The 24,035-nt window shown below is 36.5% G+C and overlaps 1 protein-coding gene across 2 annotated transcripts in view; it reads right to left on the reverse strand.

Moving 5' to 3' along the window:
• Positions 1–8,774: 8,774 nt before the first annotated feature.
• Positions 8,775–24,035, reverse strand: part of LOC118201916 (uncharacterized) — a 34,151-nt gene continuing 18,890 nt past the window's right edge. For both annotated transcript variants that reach the window (XR_015039193.1, XM_035374075.2), the window contains exon 2: positions 8,775–9,269. Coding sequence is in view for 1 of the 2 variants with exons in the window: in XM_035374075.2 (XP_035229966.2) it covers positions 8,878–9,269 (392 nt within the window). In the remaining variant the exon portion in view is untranslated. The remainder of the gene's footprint in view (positions 9,270–24,035) is intronic.

Genomic DNA, 24,035 nt, shown 5'->3' on the forward strand with positions numbered 1-24,035 from the left:
TGTAAATGAAATGAATTTATAAATTGATTGTGTTTAAAATTTCCCTGTCTATTTAAAGGAAAACTAAAATGTTTATGATATTCTGTTATTTTATTTCTTTGCATATGTAAGTAACATATTTTTATGCATGCAAGTAACATGTGTTATATTTTACAAAGTATGTAATAATGTGCTTTTGTTGGTGCAGCTGGTAAATCTCACCAGCTCCTAGACTTGTTCATATTTTAGTTGTTTATTCTATTTCAGGTAGTTGTTTATTCTATTTCAGGTTATTTCAGGTAGTAAGGTGGTAGTTCTACTGCTTAATGGGCTTGATTAGGCCTTGTTTTAGATCTCAATGTTTCTTAAATTAACTAGCTCCACTAAGACCTATTAAGCCACTAATGGAGGTACAGGAAGTTCAACCACTCAAGTATCACCTTAAAAATATTCAGAAATATATCCTGAAACAGTAGAACTCTTAAACTATATGTTGATGACATTATTGGTGATCAAAAAAATTTAGAACAAGCCCTGAAAATAAGTTTAGAAATTGGTGAACATTTTTAATGAAGCTAGCATGTCACTGCATAAATGGCATACTAATTCCAAAGAACTCAAAGACATTTGGCATCACAAAGAATTTTTGATACAAGAATCTCCTGAAGTTAACCAGATCAATATGTTAGGAATTAACTGGAATACGGATAATGATAATTTTTATTTTTACACTCAGCACTTGAAAAATTTCATTTTCTCGTCAATTAACGCAAAACGTTTTCTATTACAAACCGCAGGCCGTATTTTTGATCCTGTCGGATTTTATGGCCCTTTCACTATAAGAATAAAGTATCTGATTCAGGGAATCTGGTCTGCCAAAATTGATTGGGACGATGATCCCAATCTGATCTTAGTTATAAATGGAAAGCCTGGTACGAAGAAATTGAAGAACTGAACCACCTCAGGATTCCCCGCTATTGTTTAAAGGAAATATTAAATGTAGATGTGAAACAAATAGAACTCCCTAGCTTTTCTGAGGCTAGCTTGAAAGCTTATGGATGCGTTGTGTATCTAAGAATAAGTCTGAACAATGGAACTTTTCAAATAGTTTTTGTTGCTTCCAAGAGTAGAGTTGCACCTCTGAAATCTCTTACACTTCCTAGATTGGAGCTCTTGGGCGCGCTTTAATCAGGTTTTTTGATCCTGTCGGATTTTATGGCCCTTTCACTATAAGAATAAAGTATCTGATTCAGGAAATCTGGTCTGCCAAAATTGATTGGGACGATGATCCCAATCTGATCTTAGTTATAAATGGAAAGCCTGGTACGAAGAAATTGAAGAACTGAACCACCTCAGGATTCTCCGCTACTATTTAGAGGAAATATTAGATGTAGATGTGAAACAAATAGAACTCCCTAGCTTTTCTGAGGCTAGCTTGAAAGCTTATGGATGCGTTGTGTATCTAAGAATAAATCTGAACAATGGAACTTTTCAAATAGTTTTTGTTGCTTCGAAGAGTAGAGTTGCACCTCTGACATCACTTACACTTCCTAGATTGGAGCTCTTGGGCGCGCTTTAATCAGCTAGATTGAATGATAAAATCGCAAAATGTTTAAAATATGAAGTAATAATCTTCCATTGGACTGATTCTCAAATAACTTATTTTTAGATTCATGGATCTCTCGAAAGATTTAAACCTTTCGTCAAAAACAGAATTTATGAAACCAAAAACTAACTGAAAGCAATAATTGGCATTATTGCCAAGGGAAAGACTACCTCTCCGACCTCGTATCACGAGGAACTACTGTTGCTAATTTAAGAAATTGCCAACTTTGGTGGCATGGACCACCCTGGCTTCAACAGTCTTCAGAATTTTGGCCCTCTGGTAATGTAGACGTTGTTGAAGAAGAAAATTTAGAGTATAGAAAGAAGTTTGCTTGTGCCCAACAATATAAATGTATCGTGCAAGAGAAGAATGAATTATTTGATATTTCCAAGTATAGTAATCTTATGAAAATATTAAGAATAATAGCTTGGATTAAGCGCTTCGCTTTGAAAACTAGGAAGCTCTCAAACTTGACAGATGTTCCTATAGCTGAAGAGCTTAAAGACGCAGAAGAATTCTGGATCCGTAGAATTCAAAGAGTAGCATATAATTCGGAAATTTCGGCATTAGAAACTGATAAAAGCATATCTAAGAAAGTCATCCGTATATTCCTTTTCCCCGCTTTTAGACGATAAAAGAATCTTACGGCTTGGAGGAAGTTTACAATTCTCCGATTTCATCACCGAAGAAAAACATCCTATCCTCTTACCTCGAAATTCAAAATTTACGGAACTGATTATTGAAAGAGAGCATAACAAGTTAATGCATAGTGGAGTAACAGCCACTTTCACCAGCCTTCGAAAAGAATACTGGATACCGAAAGGCCGACAGCTTGTGAAGACGATACTTAGAAACTGTCTTATTTGTAGAAAGTATACAGCGAAACCTGCTCAACAGATGACCGCACAGCTGCCAAAAGACAGACGGACTATACCCGATTAGTCTTTGAAAGCCGTCCGGCCCTGCTGTCACCTTTATAAAAACCTTGACGAAAACGCAACGTAATTATACTACAACGGAAAGAGAAACTTTGAACCACTTTTAACGGTGCACAAGTTTAGAGTTTATTTCGGGAAGGCACCGATAGTCGTGTATTCAGATAACGCCGCCGTGGGATCGCTATACTCCGGCAAAAATTTAAGTCCGCGACTTATAAGATGAGCATTAAAACTACAAGAATTTAGCTTAGTAATTTAATACAAACTGGGGAAGGAGAATATCGTGGCAGACGGTTTATCTCGAATAAAATTGGATGAAGAAGGAAAACAAATAAGATGCGCCACATTAACATCAAAAGTATTAGATTCCAGGGAAACAATTATTACCGAGTTAAAATCTGATCCAGAGTATAGACATATTTATGCACACTTTCAAAACCCGGATAATTTTGAACATCCGGATATAATGGCCATAAGGAATAGAGCAGTAAACTAGGAAATAGACGATAAACTATTATTTTATATTAAAACAAGAGATGACAATGGTAAGATATGGCCAGTCATTCCAACCGGGTCAGTATTTACAGGAATTACATGATACATCATCTACTGGTGGTCACCAAGGAATTCGGAAAACAGTGCAAAGAGTGCGCGATGCGGTTTTTTCCCCCGCAACTTCAAAGAGTGGTAACGAATTATGTCAGGTCCTCACATACATACCAGTTAGTTAACGATGTAAATTATAGCCCGACTTGGTATCTAAATAGTATAAGAGCTACTCTACAAAATGCGTTAATTGGAATATATTTATTGGGCCCATTTCCAAAAAGTTAAAGTAATAGAAATAGATATTTATTAGTTATAATCGATCATTTCTCAAAATGGTTAGAAATAGTCCCCCTTAAAACAGCCTCAGCGAAACTTGTAGCCGATTCTTTTCTAAATAAATACAGTTTAAAATATGTGGCACCACTTAGGGTAATATCAGATAACGGCCCCCAATTCGTTAGTCCAATTTTCGACAGTTGCTTAACATTCAACAAGATGCAGGAAAAGACAGTGCTTGCGCAAGAAAAATTGCAGGCGATTGTGCATGATGATTTGCAGATGGCAATGGTGTGTGCAAAGTGGCTACCACCAATGCACTCACACCACAACGAAAGGCGAAGCGCGTCAACATCTGCAAAGAACTTCTTGCAGTACATGATGCCGATCCGGATGACTTCTTCGCCTGCTTGGTCAGAGGGACGAGTCTTGGTTTTTGCACGTCATTCCCGCAAAAAACACATAGCTCCAATAAGTGGAAGCATGCATCGAGCCCACGTACCAAGGAGCCTAGGCCAGCATTGAACACGCGGAAACAAATGGCAACCGTGTTCTGGGATATCCAGGGCATTCTTCTCGTAGACTGGCTTTAGCCTGGGTGTACCATCAACAGCGACCGGTAAGTTTCTCATAACGCTCAACGGTGCATTCAACAGTGCCGTCCGGGCAAACGGGCACGACATGTGCTGATGTAGCACGCCCCTACCCCAGCCGGAACACCCACGACACTCACGACGCATTTAGCTTCACTGTGGTGCCACACCCTCCGTACTCGCCTGATCTGCCCCCTCGGACTACGCCTTGCTTGACAAGATGAAAGGCGCAGTCATGGGCCAACATGTTGAATCTTCTGCCGAATTGCATGCCGTAGGTGGTGCGCCAACACCCCCACAGACTGGTTTACCAAAGCCCTCCGGGACCTCCCAGCCAGACGGCAGGAGTGCATTGACTTGAGCAGGGATTATTTCTAACTGATGTACTATAATTTTTTGTTAATAAATTGTATTCCGCTCTGTGGTAGCATTTATGTCATTCATTTCTATACGACCTTAATACATCATTGTCTATAATAGAGCATTTACTTTAGTATCATTTCATTCTTAACTTACTATGTACATTGGGTAATCCAGAAGTATATCTGGAACTGAATATATATTATATTGTATGTAATCTGCTTCTACCTTACGCAATGCAATAGTCTGTTCGTTTGTAAAACACTATGATAATGTTGCTACACTAAGAACATGTACTCTCTTCAAAAGCCTTGCTTGCTCATGCAATTATTTTTTAGTATCATATCACTCTATAATTCCATTCTTAACTTTAATATGTATATTGTAACTCAGAAACATATCTGGTTCTGAACTGTGCATTTATTTTAAATTGTATGTAACTTGTGTCTACTTTATCTAATGCAATACTCTGTTCATTTGTCAAACACCATAATGATGTCTCTACATTGAAAACACGTACTCTCTTTAAAAGCCTTGTTTGCATATGCTATTAGAAAAATTATAAGGTTTATCCTAAGTTTTAAACAATTATTTTTAAGCTCCTTTCCTATCCATCCTAATTTCAGCTTACAATTTCCTACCAGAATGTGTTTTTAGAATCGCGTTTAATGCAAATGAGTAGGAGTAGTATTTAACGCGAAGTCCTACTGATTTCGAAAGAGAGCATCAGAGTTTCTGATTAGCGCGCGTTTGCCTTTTGGCCACGTCTCTCTAACCTGTTACTACGTTCGGTCGTATTACGGTCCCTTGATAGCTTCGCTACCTAATTCGATATTTAGGAGGTTATTTAGATTTATATTATTAGATTACTATTTAGATTTGTGGTAGCTTCAGCTACATCTCTTTAGTTAAGTTCTTACTTCATTCATTTTTGAGTTTAAGCCCAAGTGGAGGCTTTGCTGTACGCCCTGAGAAAGGGGCCGACTGTTATTATTTATTTTGAGCAATAAAGGGCAGTTAAACCTTCCTGTGCGTTACGTTTCTGTTGCTGAACTTATGCGATTATTCGGTTAGCTGTTCTCTAGGTTCCTCCACACTTAAGCTGTTAGATAAAAGGGTTAGATAAAAGCCCACAACATAATAATGCTGACTGTACTGTATCTGGTTTGGTCGGAGGAACATCCACTCCGATGAGTAGGTTATAATTCCGTATGATGCATAACCCTGCTCATGAGCCTGCTAAGTAGCGAGTTTGTTGTAACATTCATAAAATATTTTGTAGTCCTCTACTCCCCATTTTAAATAAGAAAACCTCTTGCTTGGAATATGGGGCGGCAAAAGAAACTAAGAATTAGGAAATTTTTCTGATTTAAATACACTCGTGCTAAAAAATAAGCAACCAACTCTAGAAGAAAAGGTACGAATGCAAAAAGGGGAATTAAAAAATACAATTTACACATGAAGTTGCATCGCCGAATGCAAATAGGCAACCAGAATTAACATAAAACACAATCCCGCAATTACACTACAACGTCTTAAAAAGGGTCATACCGGACCTATGCGTCAGTTCGCAAGCAGCGAAAGTTCAGTGTAATCCGAGATATAGAAAGCGGAATGCATGAACCGAAGACACAACTGTCACGATGAAATGCCTTGCAGGACTGTCGGGATGTTGCCAGCAGGTGTAAGACAAACCTCTGTTCCGAGAGATTTGAATGTGTATCGTAGTATCACCAATAGGCTCTGGAATCGTTATCAAAGGGATCAAAACCCCTGTAGAAGACGTGAGTCTGGACGCCGCAGGATTACCACAACGGCAGACGATCGCTTCCTGTTACTATGTGAAAGACGTCTTAGATCACTAACAGCACGACGACAGCTAGTGTCGCATTCTCTCTGCTGCTTCAGGATGGCCTATAACCCGCCAAACTGTGTCACGTCGATTGCATGAAGGTGAACTGTATGCCCGACGACCTGTGGTTTGTGTTCCTTTGTCCCCATCGCATGTCAGAGGGCGTTTGATTTGGGCCCGTGAACATCGCAGATAGACACCAGAGCTGTAAAGCCACGTACTGTTTACAAGATGAGTCTCTATTGAACATCCAAATGGCTTCCGAAGGGGAATCATGCGGCGAGAGCCAAGGACAGGCTATCGGTCGCCTAAAATCGTTGAAAGAGACCATTACAGAGGAGAAGGCTTACCTGTGTGGGCTAGGATAGCAACGAACGGCCGCATCAACCTCTATGTGATTCCTGGGGGCTCCGTCACAAACATCCAAAACCGTGACGAAATTCCACATCTTCTTGTGCGTCCTTTTATCGCTGTAATGGCGTACCAAAGCGATATTTATGAGGGATAACGACTATACACATAGAGTTCGACTGTTGCAGAGTTATCTGGAGAGTGAAAACATTCCACATCTCTAATGGCTTGTTAGACTGCTGGGCTCAGTCCCATAGAGTATGTGTGGGAAACCTTGGGACGACGGACAGCAGGTCGTAGCTAATTTTTTGGTGAATTTCTGGCACTGATTTTAGCTTTGTCCCATTCGATTTTTAAGAGTGGATGCTCAGAGGAGTATTTGAGCAAAGATGCACTTTTTTTATTGATGAACTGGTTGAAACACAGAATTTTCATCATGGCCTCCTCCGTTTTCTCGAGTATGTAATAGCAGTCTACTCTTCCTATGCAACATTCTTGGTGATATCTAAAAGACTGATCAATTTAGCCATTACTCATGAACGTACCTCTAAACAAGAGTTTGTCAATTGGAGGAAACATTACTATTATATTAAATGTAGAACTGAAACTTTAGTTTAGGCAGTGCTGTTACTTTATGTAGTTCTAAAATTACGTCTATAAATAAACGAAGACAGCAAACTAAAAAAATAAATAAATAAATGTATTTCTTAATGTCATATTACTACTGAAGAATTGCAAGCCCTTTCTTCAGCTGGAACATAAGAAAGCCTAGAGGAAAGTTTTATCTGGTATGAAGGAAGAGAATACATAAAGACCAATGTCTACTTATATGTCTAAGTCGTTTACTCTACTGGCAGAGAACTCTAACAGTTTTGTCTGTGATAGTCTACTATACACAAAAGAGGCTCCTGTCATCTATCTGGGTACGCAGCGTGACGATAAGTAACACTTCATTCGGTTCGAATATGTTCACATCTTCCTAGGTGTGTTGAAATATCCAAGGGTTCTTCCCTCGGTTTAGAATCGAAGGTGAATCGCTCCCGGGTTTAGGGCTAAATTGAAAGCTGCCCTTTTGGGGCATTTCACATGTTCTGCCTTATAAGGGGCTGCCTTGTAATGTTTTCATTGAAAAGAATGGGATAGGGAGGATTGTTATATCTGTCTACTATAACTGTCAAAGACCTGTTAACTGACGAAGCAATGCGCTATTAGAACCATTTTAAAGAAGAGGAAGAAACACTTTAAATAATTTCTTGATATCTGAAGTTTTTAAACACCAAAGGAAGATGTTCAAGATTCATAACAGAGCTGAGTAATAAGTTCAACTTCTAGCCTAATGAACTTTCTTATATGCCATTCGTTAAGGCCACAACATGTAAAAAATTGCAACCTTTCCAACAAAATACTGGAAAGAGTGCATGTATGAACTTGTCGCGTCTGTTCTGGAATCAGAATCTAGCCAAACTTTCGGTTCTTCACAAACATGCCCATGAGGATCATCGCTAAAAACTACACAAATAAATGCAACATTCAGTAACTAGCCGACCCTACTCGAAGTGACGCCTAGAAAAGAATCAACTGCTATGATTCACGTGCCTGAGCCTGAAATGAATTTCAATGCGATGCGCATTATCATCCACTTGCAGTAGAACACGGAAAAAACTCAGACTGAACTGAAATGAAAAACTAAACGAATGGGTTAACACAAAATATAAATAAATAGGTTTTGTCAATAATAGATTATTAAACGCTTAGCAATTTAGCCGATAATAATGTCTTTCATAGCCTCTAATTTTTTTTTTTTTTTTTTTTTTTTTTTCAATTCTGAACTAAGCTTGCAAACAGAAAATTATTCCCGTAGTCTATGAGAAAGAATGTGCTCATCAAAAACGCCTTCCTGGGATATAGAAGTCCATTACACAAAATTTCATTGTCTAACTCTTTCCACGAAGTAAAATATTTACATTACAGTTTACAGAAAAATGCCAGTTTTATACAAGGGACATTCAGACATAAACAGGATTTTTAATGTCCCTTCTTGTAGATTTCAGTGTAACCGTGGTTCAATGGCTAAAGAGTCAGACAAACTTTCAAAGCACTGAAAGAAGTGTATTAAAAAGGCAATAAAACCATGTACGTCGTTTCATTGGATTCTCTAAGTTTAGCTGATAAATTCATGTTCATACTTGAACATTCCTTATTGTTCTCACACAATGAGATTAATTTTAGCAATTATTAAATTAACAAACCATGAGTCATTTGCGTTTCATATTAATTTTATTAGCAGATAGCCTTACATTTTTAAAAATTCATTCGAGTTATTGAGAGCTATCATTAACATGGAAACTCTTTTATATGTCATATTTTAATTTTTTATGGGTTTTTAGTTATTTTCATAGTGATTTCTCGGCGTTTCGTTTGAGAAAGAATATTTTCAGGAGTAAAATGTTTTGCCCATGGCAAATTTTGTAATGACTCGTAAAGTTTCTGAATTTGAGTCTTGCGCTTTCTTTCATAATTCGAAGAGTTATTTTTTTCGAAAGAAATCTTTTGAACAGATTTTTCTGAACATGAATCTGTTCTACAGCAGATGCATGTAGTTTTTTTTATCTTAAGTCTGAGTTTATACCTATTTACATAGGTGGATCTGGTGCCTTTAGGTCGATCTTTGTTCATCTTTTTCACTGAACTTGAAGAAACTGAACTTTTCTTTGACCAAGATGGTGCATCCATACTCAGACGTTGAGACAGCTTGAAACTGACAGCTAAAATATAAACATAAAAAAGTTAAGTAACAAATAACTACAACAAAAACAAAATATATTGGGCAGAGAGAAGAAGATACTTATTTTAAATATTTTAATTCTTTTAATTCTATTTTGATTTTCCGTATTGTTGCAATATTTTGTATCGGTTTATCTAAATTACCTATTTACTGCTTTTGGATTATAATTTTGTGACTTATTTTATGTTTAATCTAATTTGGGTCAAGCAGATCCTTAATTCTGAGTGCATTGACTTTAGAATTGTAAAAATAGCTTAATTAAAAGGCGAGATATAGGCAATTTTGTTTGTAAGTGGTCTCTTGGCGATAATTTTCGTCCCCATGATGGCGACATTTCGCGATTTTTCGCTAACTTGGCGACTTTCTGGAACTCAAAACTCTGGAACCGATACTCGAATTTATATTTTGGAAGCTTTATGACCGATTATTCTAAAACTTTCTAGAGCCTTTGCTGCAAGGTAAAAATATGGATCGGAGTGCTAAGGAGCTAAATTGTGAATCAGCTGTGAGTATTAGAGGTTAGCAGATTATTTACGAATTAGAAGTTATCCTGAGAGTGATTGGAGGAATTTAATGATACATTTTGTGTACTAAGAAGCAGTTGTAAATATTTGCGTTCCGTTTTCCTTGAGTTATTTCCAGCTATTATTGTGCTGCATGCACTATTGATTATGCTTATTTTCCTAATAAATTGTTCACTTCTTCCTGCTTATCTGAACTTATTTGATGAAACATTAAAGATTTCTCTCGATTATAAGTACAACCAACAGAACCCTATGATGCAACATCTGGTGTCAGAATTTGGGGTTTCTTTCAATGCCGAATAACTAGGAAAATGAAAGAGCAGTTGAAAGCTATTACGGAACGGATTGCTGCCAGTCAGAAAGAGGCAGCCACGAATGTTACACCATGTACAGTTTTCATTTTCAGGGAAGAAGCAGCAGAAATGAATACATCGATTGAAGCTAATGCTGCAGAAATAAAAAAAGTACAACGTTGGCCTCCTTCTCTGAAATAAGAACTTCATTGAAGCAAATGCTGCTTAGATGAGGGAAGAAGCATCAGAAATGAAGGAGAGTATTGTAGCAATCAAAAAGGAAAATTGTCAATGCTGTGAACTAGAAAGTAGCCGCCGTAGAAGAGAATATACAAAAACAGATAGACAGTGTTAGTCGAGAGATTTCTGCAGTGAAAGAGAGTCTGGATAAAGATAATCTATAAATAAATAACACTCAGGTTGAGTTATCTCGTCCCGCAAATAAGCTTTCGCCATATGACGGGAAGTCACCAAGTAACATGTATAAAACACAATTTCAAATATGTTTTCAGGCAAATCATTGGGATCCCGTCACTGCAGCTCTAAATCTGGCAGCCTGTTTACGAGGAGATGGAAAGAACATGTTACAGATGCTCCCAGCCGAAAAACGTTTGGCTTTTACGCACTACACATGTGGTTTGGAGAAACATTTCTCAACGATTACCCACGATTGCAGCTTAAGACTCGACAGTAGAAAGCAAGAAAGACCTTTAAAAACTAGCAATTAACGTTGAAAAGTTAACGCAGCAAGCATTTCCGGATTGCGGCCGTGAAATTAAAGACATACTGAGTCTCTAGTATTTTTTATGCTATCATCAATACTGAAATGCATCAAACACACCGAATAGCAAGTGAAAAAGATCAGTAGAATGTTCTCGTCTATGCTAAGTGCAGATTTCCCAGAAGGTCAGTATAAGAGACATTCGTCCAGTAAAAAATGTTAACAGTACAGAAGCCACAATGCTGAAAGTGATGGTGGAAATGACGAAAAAGAGTGGAGGGGATAGAAGCATCCAATACGAAATGCAGTATTCACCAAGGTAAGGTCAACTGCCGAAAACGTAATTTAGAAGAACATCTACGAAAACAGAGGCGTGCGCCTCCAGTTCTAAAGACGAAAAATATGTCGGAAGAACAGCAGAAAAAGTACGTTCTGCAAATACACTCTATAACTTATACGAGAAGTTGGTTAGTGACTCTGGACTACCGTACCGAAGGGCCCGAGTTCGAATGCTGTAAATTGTCTGTTTCTTCACAGGCGATAATGGTGCCCACCTATTACGTGACTCCATAATAACATGGCCACGGCTTCCGGCCTTAATAGGGGCCAACGTCTATAATGACCAGTGCCTGACATTAAACAAAAACATAAAAAGCGACGTGGTGGCCAATAACTGACTAGCTAGAGCTCCTGCGTACTGCAACAGATCATCTGAATGGTGTATAAAACACAGGACATTACAGTACTAAGGCATAACTTCCACGACGGGTTCGCATACAATATCAGCAAATGTCACCATTTCAGAGAGAACCTGTAACTGAACTAAAGAAGCAGAGTCGTCAAATCTCAGGATCGCTAGACATTTTGGGGTCAGAGAGATGCTACGATTGGTCTGTGTTGGTAAGAATGGTTGAACCAGGGCCGTACTGAGTGTCAAGAAGGTAGTGGTCGACCAAGAGCAACGACAGAAGGCAAGTGGAGTGATCGTTCAATCAGCACTTGTAGCCACTGATGCGTCCTTATCAACGATCCAATGTGTAACTGGGACAACTGTGACGGAATGACTATTGAGTTCAGCTACTAAGCGAAAGGGGACTAAGTCACATAGGCCATTGCCTCGATTTCCTCTCTTCGCTGCACACCGTCAGGCACGCTTACAGTGGTGCCGGACGCATTCAACCTTGAATCTCACGGCTTGGAATAGAATTGTCTTCATCGATGAGTTCCGCTTCAAACTGAGAACCGATTATTAGCCAAGATTTATCTGGAGAGGTCCAGGACAGGGGTGTGATCGTACCCTACACAGTCCGACAAACATGAATTATGAAATGGGGTGTTTGGGGTGTTGCTTCATTTGGCAGAGAAGACCCCATTTGTTGTCATTCGTGATACGGTGATACGCGAATGAAACGCCCCTTACTGCTGCCCTTCCTTTCTCGAGCTCCTGATCTTATATTTCAACGGGATATTGCCCAGCCACACATGACATGTCTTTCTACTGCTTCCCTTCGTGCTTCTCCAAAACTTTCTTGGTCATTGCGATCGCCAGATCTCTCCCCAACAGAGCTCGTATGGGCTCTGATATACAAGCGCCTCCGATGTTCCTTGATCGCACCGTTCTAACTTGCCATTTGGAACATGTACGTCAGGCAATCTCGCAAGAGCACTTCCTGCAACTCTCCGAGTCATTGCCCAGCCAGATAACAACTTGCTTCAGAGCCAGAGGTGGACCAACGCATTATTGCGTTTGTAACTATTTCCTGAATAAAACATTTAATTCCTACGATAGTGTTGGAATTTCGTTTTCAGTACATTCACATCACGTCTACCGACTTTCGTCCCATTCGGATAATTCCTTTATGGCGAGTGGCTTTTTATGTTATAGATTGTATCATTTATTCATGGCGAAGATCAAAGACTGTGCGTGGAAGTAGATATCAATGGTCTTTCATCCTGAATGACACTATAACAAATGAAAGAGGATTATTCTGAGAGGTGATACAGTCCGTCTTTTAAACGGTCTGTATGCGGCCCCATCCGTAAATCTACTAATGGAGAAAAAATGGCAGTGCATGGGAAAATCATAATGCTCCTCAAGTTTACGACCTGGTATATGAATACAGTCCATATGGCTAATATAATTAATTCATGCATCCTCGAGCTTGACATTTTAATGAAATATGGATTTTGTTTATATCTCAAGAAAGAATTGCCGATGCTTGGTGTGACACTTAGCCGACACAACCATTTAATCGACGAGACAGTTAACCGACACCAGTTAGCCGACAGGACATTTAGCCGATACGGACACTTAGCCACATGGACACTTAGCCGACAGGACACTTAGCCGACAGGACATTTCGCCGACACGGACACTTAGCAGACAGACATTTAGCCGACAAGGACAGCTTGAGATTTCTAATACTTTCATATTTCATTACTATGTTCAACACATTATGCTACATTCATTCCCGTATAAAGTAGTTTCGCTCCCCCAACTGATGAAACTTCCTTTCCCCGTCAGGAAGTAGAGTGATTCGCCCTCCTCGCCACACTGGAACTACTTTTTTTTTCTGAAAAGCTATTTACACCTTCATAATGATATTTACACATTATTCATCGTATATTTATTACATCGTATATTTATTAATCTGGGTTAGGGCTCCGCCCAGAAATTTGGCCTTGTGGCCTGCAGCCACCTAACAGAAGTAAGTTTGTTTTCGTTTGGTTTATATAATTACGGCAAAGCCAGAGGGCTATCTGCCTGAGGAAAGGGGTACCTTCGTGGAAGACTTTAAGGAAAACTGGCTTGTATACACGTTAAACACGAGGAAAACCACAAAAACACACATTCAGCCAGTCCGTTCGTGGGATTCGAAATTCGGACCGAACTTACTAGTGCTCAGAGACTTTACCGCTCGGCCGCTGCTGGGCCTAACAGACTAACCGTTTTACTTAATACATAACCAGTCTCTTCCATTGAAAATTGTTTTTTTTTTTTTTTTTTTTTTTTTAGGCTAGACCTTTATAAATGCATTGCTAGAAAATGAGAAGAATGTTCCAAATTTGAATACCAAAGTAAAATTCTCTATTATTCTTGAATTATGTTTTCAAAGGAAATATTGGCGGTGGGGTGTTAGATTAGGAACTCCATTTTATTTTGTTATTAAAATTAAAAAAAGAGAATTTTCAAGATTATCAAGATTATGGTGACTGACAAGAGATGTTTAAAAATTATTGTCGCCTCATCGTCACCAGTCAGTTCATTTTACCATTCTTAAGATAAGCAACTCGGAATCGAATTCTTAAGATAAATGTTGGAATCAAGCATACTCACTTTCACCTACCAAATTTCGCCATTATGATACAGCTTCAAAAGTTAACACTGAGGGAGCTGAATTATTGCATAATTTTTATTTAGGACAGAAAAATTATTGTGTATACTATATATTTCTATATCTATATATACAAAACGACAAAGCTCTGTTTTAGTTTGCTCTCTTTCTTTAATTATATATATATCTATATATAGAGATATAAATATATATAATTTATTTACTAAATAATATTGATGAATTGATTATATTATCTCCTAAGAATAATTATAGCAGGATTATCTTAAAAGAGTGAATCCATACTATTAAGTTATATTTTGAAAGATGTTTTGAAGCAACTTGAAAGCAAAATGTTAAAAATATTTTAACGGGGAACGGAATTAAATCATGACAAAATAACAATTGCAAAATTACATAACAAAATTTCAATTGCAAAAGGAATAAATTAAAGGCAAGAATCAAATTAAATGCATGCAACCACTGTCATTGATCGGAAACTAGTTGACTTTCCAAGGGGAACAAACCAACCCCCGTCCAATGAACAACAATTAATAAACAAATACGAAGGTGTTTGGCCTCTACTCGAGCAATAAGGCTAAGCCAAAACGGCAATTCAAGTCAGGCCAAACACCTCCATGAACAGAAAGGACCATGAACCAATGCTGATATTCAAAGAACACATTCCTACCAAGCATTTTAGAAAATTCAACTCCGAGTGAAAAGCAATTTCTGCAGCAAATTTCGGTAATGCTCGAGTAACTGTCCCCCGACACCCTCGTGTTTATGCATTTGAGTTCAATATTATTTGTAAAAATTAAACATTGGAAATTGTCATTATGAAATAGAATTCAAAGTAGTTGAAATAAACATTAGAAAATTACAAAATATAAGATAAATAATGCAAACTTTGTAAAAACAAATAAAAAATAATAGAAAAATAAAAAATATAATAATAAAAGTGAATGTACATGAAGACATAAAGGCCAGAAAAAGTATTAATTAACTTACGTTCTTTCTAGTGGGGAAAGGGCAAAGTGTTCTCTTCGCGTCTGACTCAGAAGTGTAGTGTTTCCGAAATTTCTTAGCGGCAGCGGGGCTTTGAATAATATCAGTCGGTAAGACTTGGTTGAAGTAATTTATGGTAATGGGTGGGACTCTGAATTCTTGAGGGATGTATTCTGTGGAGTTTTTATTTGAGTGAAACCGTCTGTTAAAATTTTTTTGAAAATACTAGTGAATGGAAATTATATAATTTCTGGCTAATCGTGTCAAAACGATTAAGAATTTAGGACAGGTTAAAAGTCATCCGCAGTTTGACAATATTCATTTCTCAAGAATCATCAGCGATTGTAAAGTTTACTTCCCAGCTGTAGACACAATACCAATGGTTGCATTTAAATATCAAAAGACCTTAAGCAACTTGCTCACTAACCACCATGAAATAGATGAAACAGCAGAATGACATTGTAAGACACCAGTTTACAGCATTTACGTAGATTCTCATCACCAGCACATAATTACTGGCAACCTGAATATCATACAAAACCATCAACTAAAAACACTAATGAGTTATGGTACAAAATTTATACCAATCAGAAACATAACTAAAAATTACTGTTACAAGACTTTCGAAAACAACATCAACGAATTTATAGTTAAAGCAAGCTATCAACTGAATTTACCTATAGATACCTTTTTAAAATGGAAAGATAAAATACTTCAACGCATATCCACCGAAATCAGTCACCTCAAGTTTAAAAGTACATTGAATTGGTCGCAACTTACATCAGATATTAAAAAATTAAAACAACTTTTTACTATTACAAAAATAGATAAAGCAAATAATAACTTTAGCATTATATGAAAACAATTCTACGCAGAAATTATTCATAAAGAACTTCTCAACGCAACTACTTATCAATTAGCCAACCTTACAGAAACATCTATAATAAACAGAATTAAAACTTTTCATAAAAAACTCAATATTACTTTAAATACAAACTACAACGGATTTACTAACCTTCATGCAATTCCCAAATTCCATAAAACACCATTAAAATTCAGATTTATAGCTAATGGAACTAATAATTACAAGAAAAATGTAGACTATTATTTTTCAATCCAACTTAAAAAAATCTGTAAATTTATTTTCAACGTTTCTAACACTAATCGTAACTATTGCTGGATCATCCATAATAACACTCCTCTCATTAATGCCATTCAAACAATTAACATCCAAAACATTAACTGCTATGACTTTAAAAACTTACCTCACTTTTCCTTTAGAACCTCACTTTCTCTAGAAGAAATCTATACTAGTCTACTAGATCTGCCTAAACTCTTCCCTGATATGCTCACAATTATGACTCTTAACAAATGGAAAACCTAACTAAAATGCACACTTTTTCATAACTACATAAAATTTCAAAATCAACTTTTTAAACAAGTCAGAGGTCTGCCAATGGGCTTACATTCCAGCACCTCGATCTGTAATATCTTTTCATTTATCAAAGAATTTAACTTCCAAAAAATCTACAACCACAAGAGTTAAATTACTACAAGCACACTTACAGATAAATTGATGACCTTATTACAATTAATAATATTAGTAAAATTGAACACTCCGAGATTTATCCAAATTGTCTTACACTTAATAAAACTAATAATTCACAAAATAGCATAGACTATCTAGATCTTCAAATCATTAACTACAAAAAAATTTTACTCTTTGACAAAACAAGAAACTTCAATTTCATTACTAACAAATTAATAAATTGGAATTCGAAAATATCCAAAAAAGTAATTAACAATAATAAATCAAATACAACGAATTACAAATATCTGCACAGATACAATACATCTACAACGTGAAATTTTGCTCCTTATTAAAATTCTCAAAAATAATCTAATACCCAATCAATTTATTAACCATTGCCTTAAAAGAGCAGGCATTAAATACTCACTCTAAATCATTTAACTGATAGGGATATGATAATTTGTTCCTAAACCTGAGAAGGCGGTGTAAGTTGGATGACTATCAGTTGAAGGATTTGTATATAGTGTAATTACTCAGTTGTATATATTGTAAAAAGCTAATTGCCTTCAGACTTATGCTGTTACTAAAAAAATGGGCCTATTTCATAATCTTTAGTCTGTCAAATAGCACTTTGACAGTAAAATTTCCTTTTAACCTTTCTTAAATTCTTAATCGTTTTGACACTACAATTAGCCAGAAATTATATAATTTCCATTCACTAGTATTTTCAAAAAAATTTTAACAGACGGTTGCACTCAAATAAGAACGCCACAGAATACATCCCTCAAGAATTCCGAGGCCCACACACTACCATAAATTACTTCACCCAAGTCTTACCGACTGATATTATTCAAAGCCTCGCTGCCGCTAAGAAATTTCAGAAACACTACACTTCTGAGTCAGACGCGAAGAAAACACTTTGCCCACTCCCCACTAGAAAGAACGTAAGTTAATACTTTTTCTGGCCTTTATATCTTCATGTACATTCACTTTTCTTATTATATTTTTTTATTTTTATATTATTTTTTATTTGTTTTTACAACGTTTGCATTATTTATCTTATATTTTGCAGTTTTCTAATGTTTATTTCAACTACTTTGAATTCTATTTCATAATGACAATTTCCAATGTTTAATTTTTACAAATAATATTGAACTCAAATGCATAAACACGAGGGTGTCGGGGGACGGTTACTCGAGCATTACCGAAATTTGCTACAGAAATTGCTTTTCACTCGGGGTTGAATTGGCTAAAATGCTTGGTAGGAATGGGTTCTTTGAATATCAGCATTGGTTCATGGTCCCTTGTGTTCACGGAGGTGTTTGGCCTGACTTGAATTGCCGTTTTGGCTTAGCCTTATTGCTCGAGTAGGGGCCAAACACCTTCGTATTTGTTTATTAATTTTTGTTCATTGGACGGGGGTTGGTTTGTTCCCCTCGGAAAGTCAACTAGTTTCCGATTAATGACAGTAGTTGCACGCATTTAATTTGATTCTTGCCTTTAACTTATTCCTTTTGCAACTGAAATTTTGTTATTCATGATTTAATTCCGGTCCCTGTTAAAACATTTTTAACATTTTGCTTTCAAGTTGCTTCAAAACATCTTTCAAAATATAACTTACTAGTATGGATTTACTCTTTTAAGATAATCCTACTATAATTAGACTTAGGAGATAATATAATCAATTAATCAATATTATTTAGTAAATAAAGTATTATTAACTTACTTTGCAGCAATTGCGCAAGTAGTAGTAACTTGTTTTCGCACTAAATGAATTTATGATCATACAACATTTTATATATATATAGGTAAGAAAAATATTTGTATATATATATATATATATATATTATATATATATGTACAAATACTAGAGTTTATGTATTAGTTCCGACTACTAACACAAGTCTTTTTTTATTCAATATTGACGTAAAACCTAAAATTTCACTGTTCGTATTTCGGAAGAGGTGCTAAGATCCAACTTCCCTCTCCAACTCTCCAGCTAGACTTTAAACCTGTAAGGTATTTCTCCCTCTTCTTGGCGTGCCTTTGTGGTGTAGTGGTTTTGCACGCTGGGTCGGTATTCGAGAGGTCCATGGAACGGATTGCTGCCAGTCAGAAAGAGGCAGCCACGAATGTTACACCATGTACAGTTTTCATTTTCAGGGAAGAAGCAGCAGAAATGAATACATCGATTGAAGCTAATGCTGCAGAAATAAAAAAAGTACAACGTTGGCCTCCTTCTCTGAAATAAGAACTTCATTGAAGCAAATGCTGCTTAGATGAGGGAAGAAGCATCAGAAATGAAGGAGAGCATTGTAGCAATCGAAAAGGAAAATTGTCAATGCTGTCAACGAGAAAGTAGCCGCCGTAGAAGAGAATATACAAAAACAGATAGACAGTGTTAGTCGAGAGATTTCTGCAGTGAAAGAGAGTCTAGATAAAGATAATCTATAAATAAATAACACTCAGGTTGAGTTATCTCGTCCCGCAAATAAGCTTTCGCCATATGACGGGAAGTCACCAAGTAACATGAATAAAACACAATTTCAAATATGTTTTCAGGCAAATCATTGGGATCCCGTCACTGCAGCTCTAAATCTGGCATCCTGTTTACGAGGAGATGGAAAGAACATGTTACAGATGCTCCCAGCCGAAAAACGTTTGGCTTTTACGCACTACACATGTGGTTTGGAGAAACATTTCTCAACGATTACCCACGATTGCAGCTTAAGACTCGACAGCAGAAAGCAAGAAAGACCTTTAAAAACTAGCAATTAACGTTGAAAAGTTAACGCAGCAAGCATTTCCGGATTGCGGCCGTGAAATTAAAGACATACTGAGTCTCTAGTATTTTTTATGCTATCATCAATACTGAAATGCATCAAACACACCGAATAGCAAGTGAAAAAGATCAGTAGAATGTTCTCGTCTATGCTAAGTGCAGATTTCCCAGAAGGTCAGTATAAGAGACATTCGTCCAGTAAAAAATGTTAACAGTACAGAAGCCACAATGCTGAGAGTGATGGTGGAAATGACGAAAAAGAGTGGAGGGGATGGAAGCATCCAATACGAAATGCAGTATTCACCAAGGTAAGGTCAACTGCCGAAAACGTAATGGAGAAGAACATCTACGAAAACAGAGGCGTGCGCCTCCAGTTCAAAAGACGAAAAATATGTCGGAAGAACAGCAGAAAAAGTACATTCTGCAAATACACTCTATAACTTATACGAGAAGGTGGTTAGTGACTCTGGACTACCGTACCGAAGGGCCCGAGTTCGAATGCTGTAAATTGTCTGTTTCTTCACAGGCGATAATGGTGCCCACCTATTACGTGACTCCATAATAACATGGCCACGGCTTCCGGCCTTAATAGGGGCCAACGTCTATAATGTCAGTTGAAGGATTTGTATATAGTGTAATTACTCAGTTGTATATATTGTAAAAAGCTAATTGCCTTCAGACTTATGCTGTTACTAAAAAAATGGGCCTATTTCATAATCTTTAGTCTGTCAAGTAGCTCTTTGACAGTAAAAATTCCTTTTAACCTTTCTTAAATTCTTAATCGTTTTGACACGACAATTAGCCAGAAATTATATAATTTCCATTCACTAGTATTTTCAAAAAAATTTTAACAGACGGTTGCACTCAAATAAGAACGCCACAGAATACATCCCTCAAGAATTCCGAGGCCCACACACTACCATAAATTACTTCACCCAAGTCTTACCGACTGATATTATTCAAAGCCCCGCTGCCGCTAAGAAATTTCGGAAACACTACACTTCTGAGTCAGACGCGAAGAGAACACTTTACCCACTCCCCACTAGAAAGAACTTAAGTTAATACTTTTTCTGGCCTTTATATCTTCATGTACATTCACTTTTATTATTATATTTTTTATTTTTATATTATTTTTTATTTGTTTTTACAACGTTTGCATTATTTATCTTATATTTTGCAATTTTCTAATGTTTATTTCAACTACTTTGAATTCTATTTCATAATGACAATTTCCAATGTTTAATTTTTACAAATAATATTGAACTCAAATGCATAAACACGAGGGTGTTGGGGGACGGTTACTCGAGCATTACCGAAATTTGCTACAGAAATTGCTTTTCACTCGGGGTTGAATTGGCTAAAATGCTTGGTAGGAATGGGTTCTTTGAATATCAGCATTGGTTCATGGTCCCTTGTGTTCACGGAGGTGTTTGGCCTGACTTGAATTGCCGTTTTGGCTTAGCCTTATTGCTCGAATAGGGGCCAAACACCTTCGTATTTGTTTATTAATTTTTGTTCTTTGGACGGGGGTTGGTTTGTTCCCCTCGGAAAGTCAACTAGTTTCCGATTAATGACAGTAGTTGCACGCATTTAATTTGATTCTTGCCTTTAACTTATTCCTTTTGCAACTGAAATTTTGTTATTCATGATTTAATTCCGGTCCCTGTTAAAACATTTTTAACATTTTGCTTTCAAGTTGCTTCAAAACATCTTTCAAAATATAACTTACTAGTATGGATTTACTCTTTTAAGATAATCCTACTATAATTAGACTTAGGAGATAATATAATCAATTAATCAATATTATTTAGTAAATAAAGTATTATTAACTTACTTTGCAGCAATTGCGCAAGTAGTAGTAACTTGTTTTCGCACTAAATGAATTTATGATCATACAACATTTTATATATATATAGGGAAGAAAAATATTTGTGTATATATATATATATATATATATATATATATGTACAAATACTAGAGTTTATGTATTAGTTCCGCCTACTAACACAAGTCTTTTTATTATTCAGTATTGACGTAAAACCTAAATTTTCACTGTTCGTATTTCGGAAGAGGTGCTGAGATCCAACTTCCCTCTCCAACTCTCCAGCTAGACTTTAAACCTGTAAGGTATTTCTCCCTCTTCTTGGCGTGCCTTTGTGGTGTAGTGGTTTTGCACGCTGGGTCGGTATTCGAGAGGTCCATGGTTCGATTCCCAGCGAAGGCGGTTGCTAATTTTTCATCTTGCCTGCTTCCAAAAAATACCTAATGTCGCTACGAACTTACCCGCTAAACAACTTGAGTCGGTTTGTGCGCATGCATTTTGAGTATTATTTACCGAAATTCGATGGTGCTAAAAGCATATCTATAATTTTTTATTAAAGTAATATTGTGTACTACGTTTTGGAAGTCATGATGAGTATTTATATAGCCGACAACCAGTCTAATAACTAATACTATATAAGTTTTTTGATTTTTTTCCATGTAAAATGTAACTTTTGTGAATATGAGTTAAGAATTTATAAATATTCATGCAGTTTAGCAGCAAATAATATGTTCTGAAAGTAAACAAAGTTGAGCATTTACAATAGAGGAATTTAAAATTGGTAGTACAAGCTTGATTTTGAGCTAATTTCTTTTGTCAAGTTTTGATAAATTTATGAGAAAAGGAGAGTGAGATTGTAAGATTAATGATGCGAAAGTGTTCAAAGGAACCCAGTTAATTAAATGAAGCTTTACGGACAATTTTTGCAGATTCCATATTAAAATGTAACTAAATGACCGTCTTACTTAGCTAAAAAAAATTATTTTTTCCTTTCGAAAATTAATTTATACTCCCTGACGAGAAATTTCAACGCTTTTTCAATTTGGCTAATGTACACAAAACAACACGATATATATCAAATTATGCTAAATTACACAAGAATTAAAAGCCCATATGGGATCTTAAAGAATCGAAAAATGAATTTTACTGATAAGTGAAAAAATGACTTAAATATTAAACTTATGGAGAAGTCAAGAAATTTTGTAATTGATAGCAAGTTTAAATAATTATTGGGCACGTGTCAACTAAACGTTACTGTCGGCTTAAAATAGCCTGTTGACTAAATATCTTGACAACTAAATACCCCGTAACTAATTGTCCTGACGGCGAATTCTCTGTGTCGGCTAAATGTCCTGTCAGCTAACTGTCCGTGTCGGCTAAATGTCCTGTTGGCTAAGTGTCCTTGTCGGCTAAATGTCTTGTCGGCTAACTGTCCGTTTCGGTTAAGTGACCTGTCGGCTAACTGGTGTCGGTTAAATGTCTCGTCGGCTGAGTCTCACGAACCCAATAATACTATTCCTCCAAGAATGAAGTGCACTAGCAGTGGTTAAGTAAAACTTCACCCGAAATTCCTCGTAGGGACTCCTGATTTGTCGAAGGAAACTGCACGTTCCAAAGGACTTTTATGGATGCTCTGAAGTCGTAGACTTGTAAAGTGATTAGGTTATTTTGAAGCAAAAGACATGAAAATGAGCAATGTTATCGCCAAGACTCGAAGTCTGGACCTTTCAAATCCACGCCGAGTGTGCTACTGTTACAACACGAAGGCATGCAGAAAGGAAAGAAAAAATACCTTATATACCCCTTAAGAGAAACTGGCGATGTTTTACTGTTCTACAATTGAAATACTACGGAAATTTGTTTGTGCTTATTGTATGTGCTTCTGTTTCATTTCATTTTGGTTTATTTTGTTCATAAACATTACATTTAATATCGGTTATTTGGAAATAGGGTCAGTTTGAATGCCTAGCAGGCATCAGACCACATACTCGAGCTGTTTTATATGTATGAGTTGATTATTCCAATAAAGCCTACTTATTTGACTTTAATTCAGTAATTTAAACTGGAATTATTCTTTAATTTGCTAAAGTAAATACGAATGGAACGTATGGTAAATACTCAATAGCTTTTATTCCTCAGAAGTATAATTAATAAGCATTCAGCTAATATATTCTTGTAATGATTTTCCTGCTTTGTAATCCTTCTTAAACCAAATTTTACGTAGTTTATAGTCGATAGTTACACTTTAAGTAATGAAGCAACTTACAACCTGACAAGTTTTAAAACCCCGAAATGTTTACGCCCAGATAACACAATATCAACCGTATACCGTATTTATCTTCTTTTAAAATTGAGCCACAGTTGTAATTGCGCCAACTTCTATCCTGGGCATAGTAAACGAAATTCGTTTAATATTGATCATTTCAATGTGCGGTTTGCCATTACGCCGCCAGGACTCGAATCTGGACCTCTCAAATACACGCCGATTTTGCTACCGTTACTCCACGAGAGCATGCTGGAAGGAGGGAGAAAATTTTCAAAAGAAAATACGCCGGTCAGGATTGCCAACATAAGTGAGAGGCTCTCATGCTTTCACGAAAGGAGAGGAAATTGTTTCGTGTTCTCCTGTGACAATTATCGTGCGAAGTTCTATCCAGCAGAAGCAGAATCAACATGAATTAAATTATTTAATTGTAAATACAGAATTAAAAGCTAAATGAATTCTAGTTGCAA

The sequence above is a fragment of the Stegodyphus dumicola genome, chromosome X2 (assembly GCF_044657685.1).
Source record: "Stegodyphus dumicola isolate Sdum_Otavi_A_Nest chromosome X2, ASM4465768v1".
Taxonomy (NCBI): Eukaryota; Metazoa; Arthropoda; class Arachnida; order Araneae; family Eresidae; genus Stegodyphus; species Stegodyphus dumicola.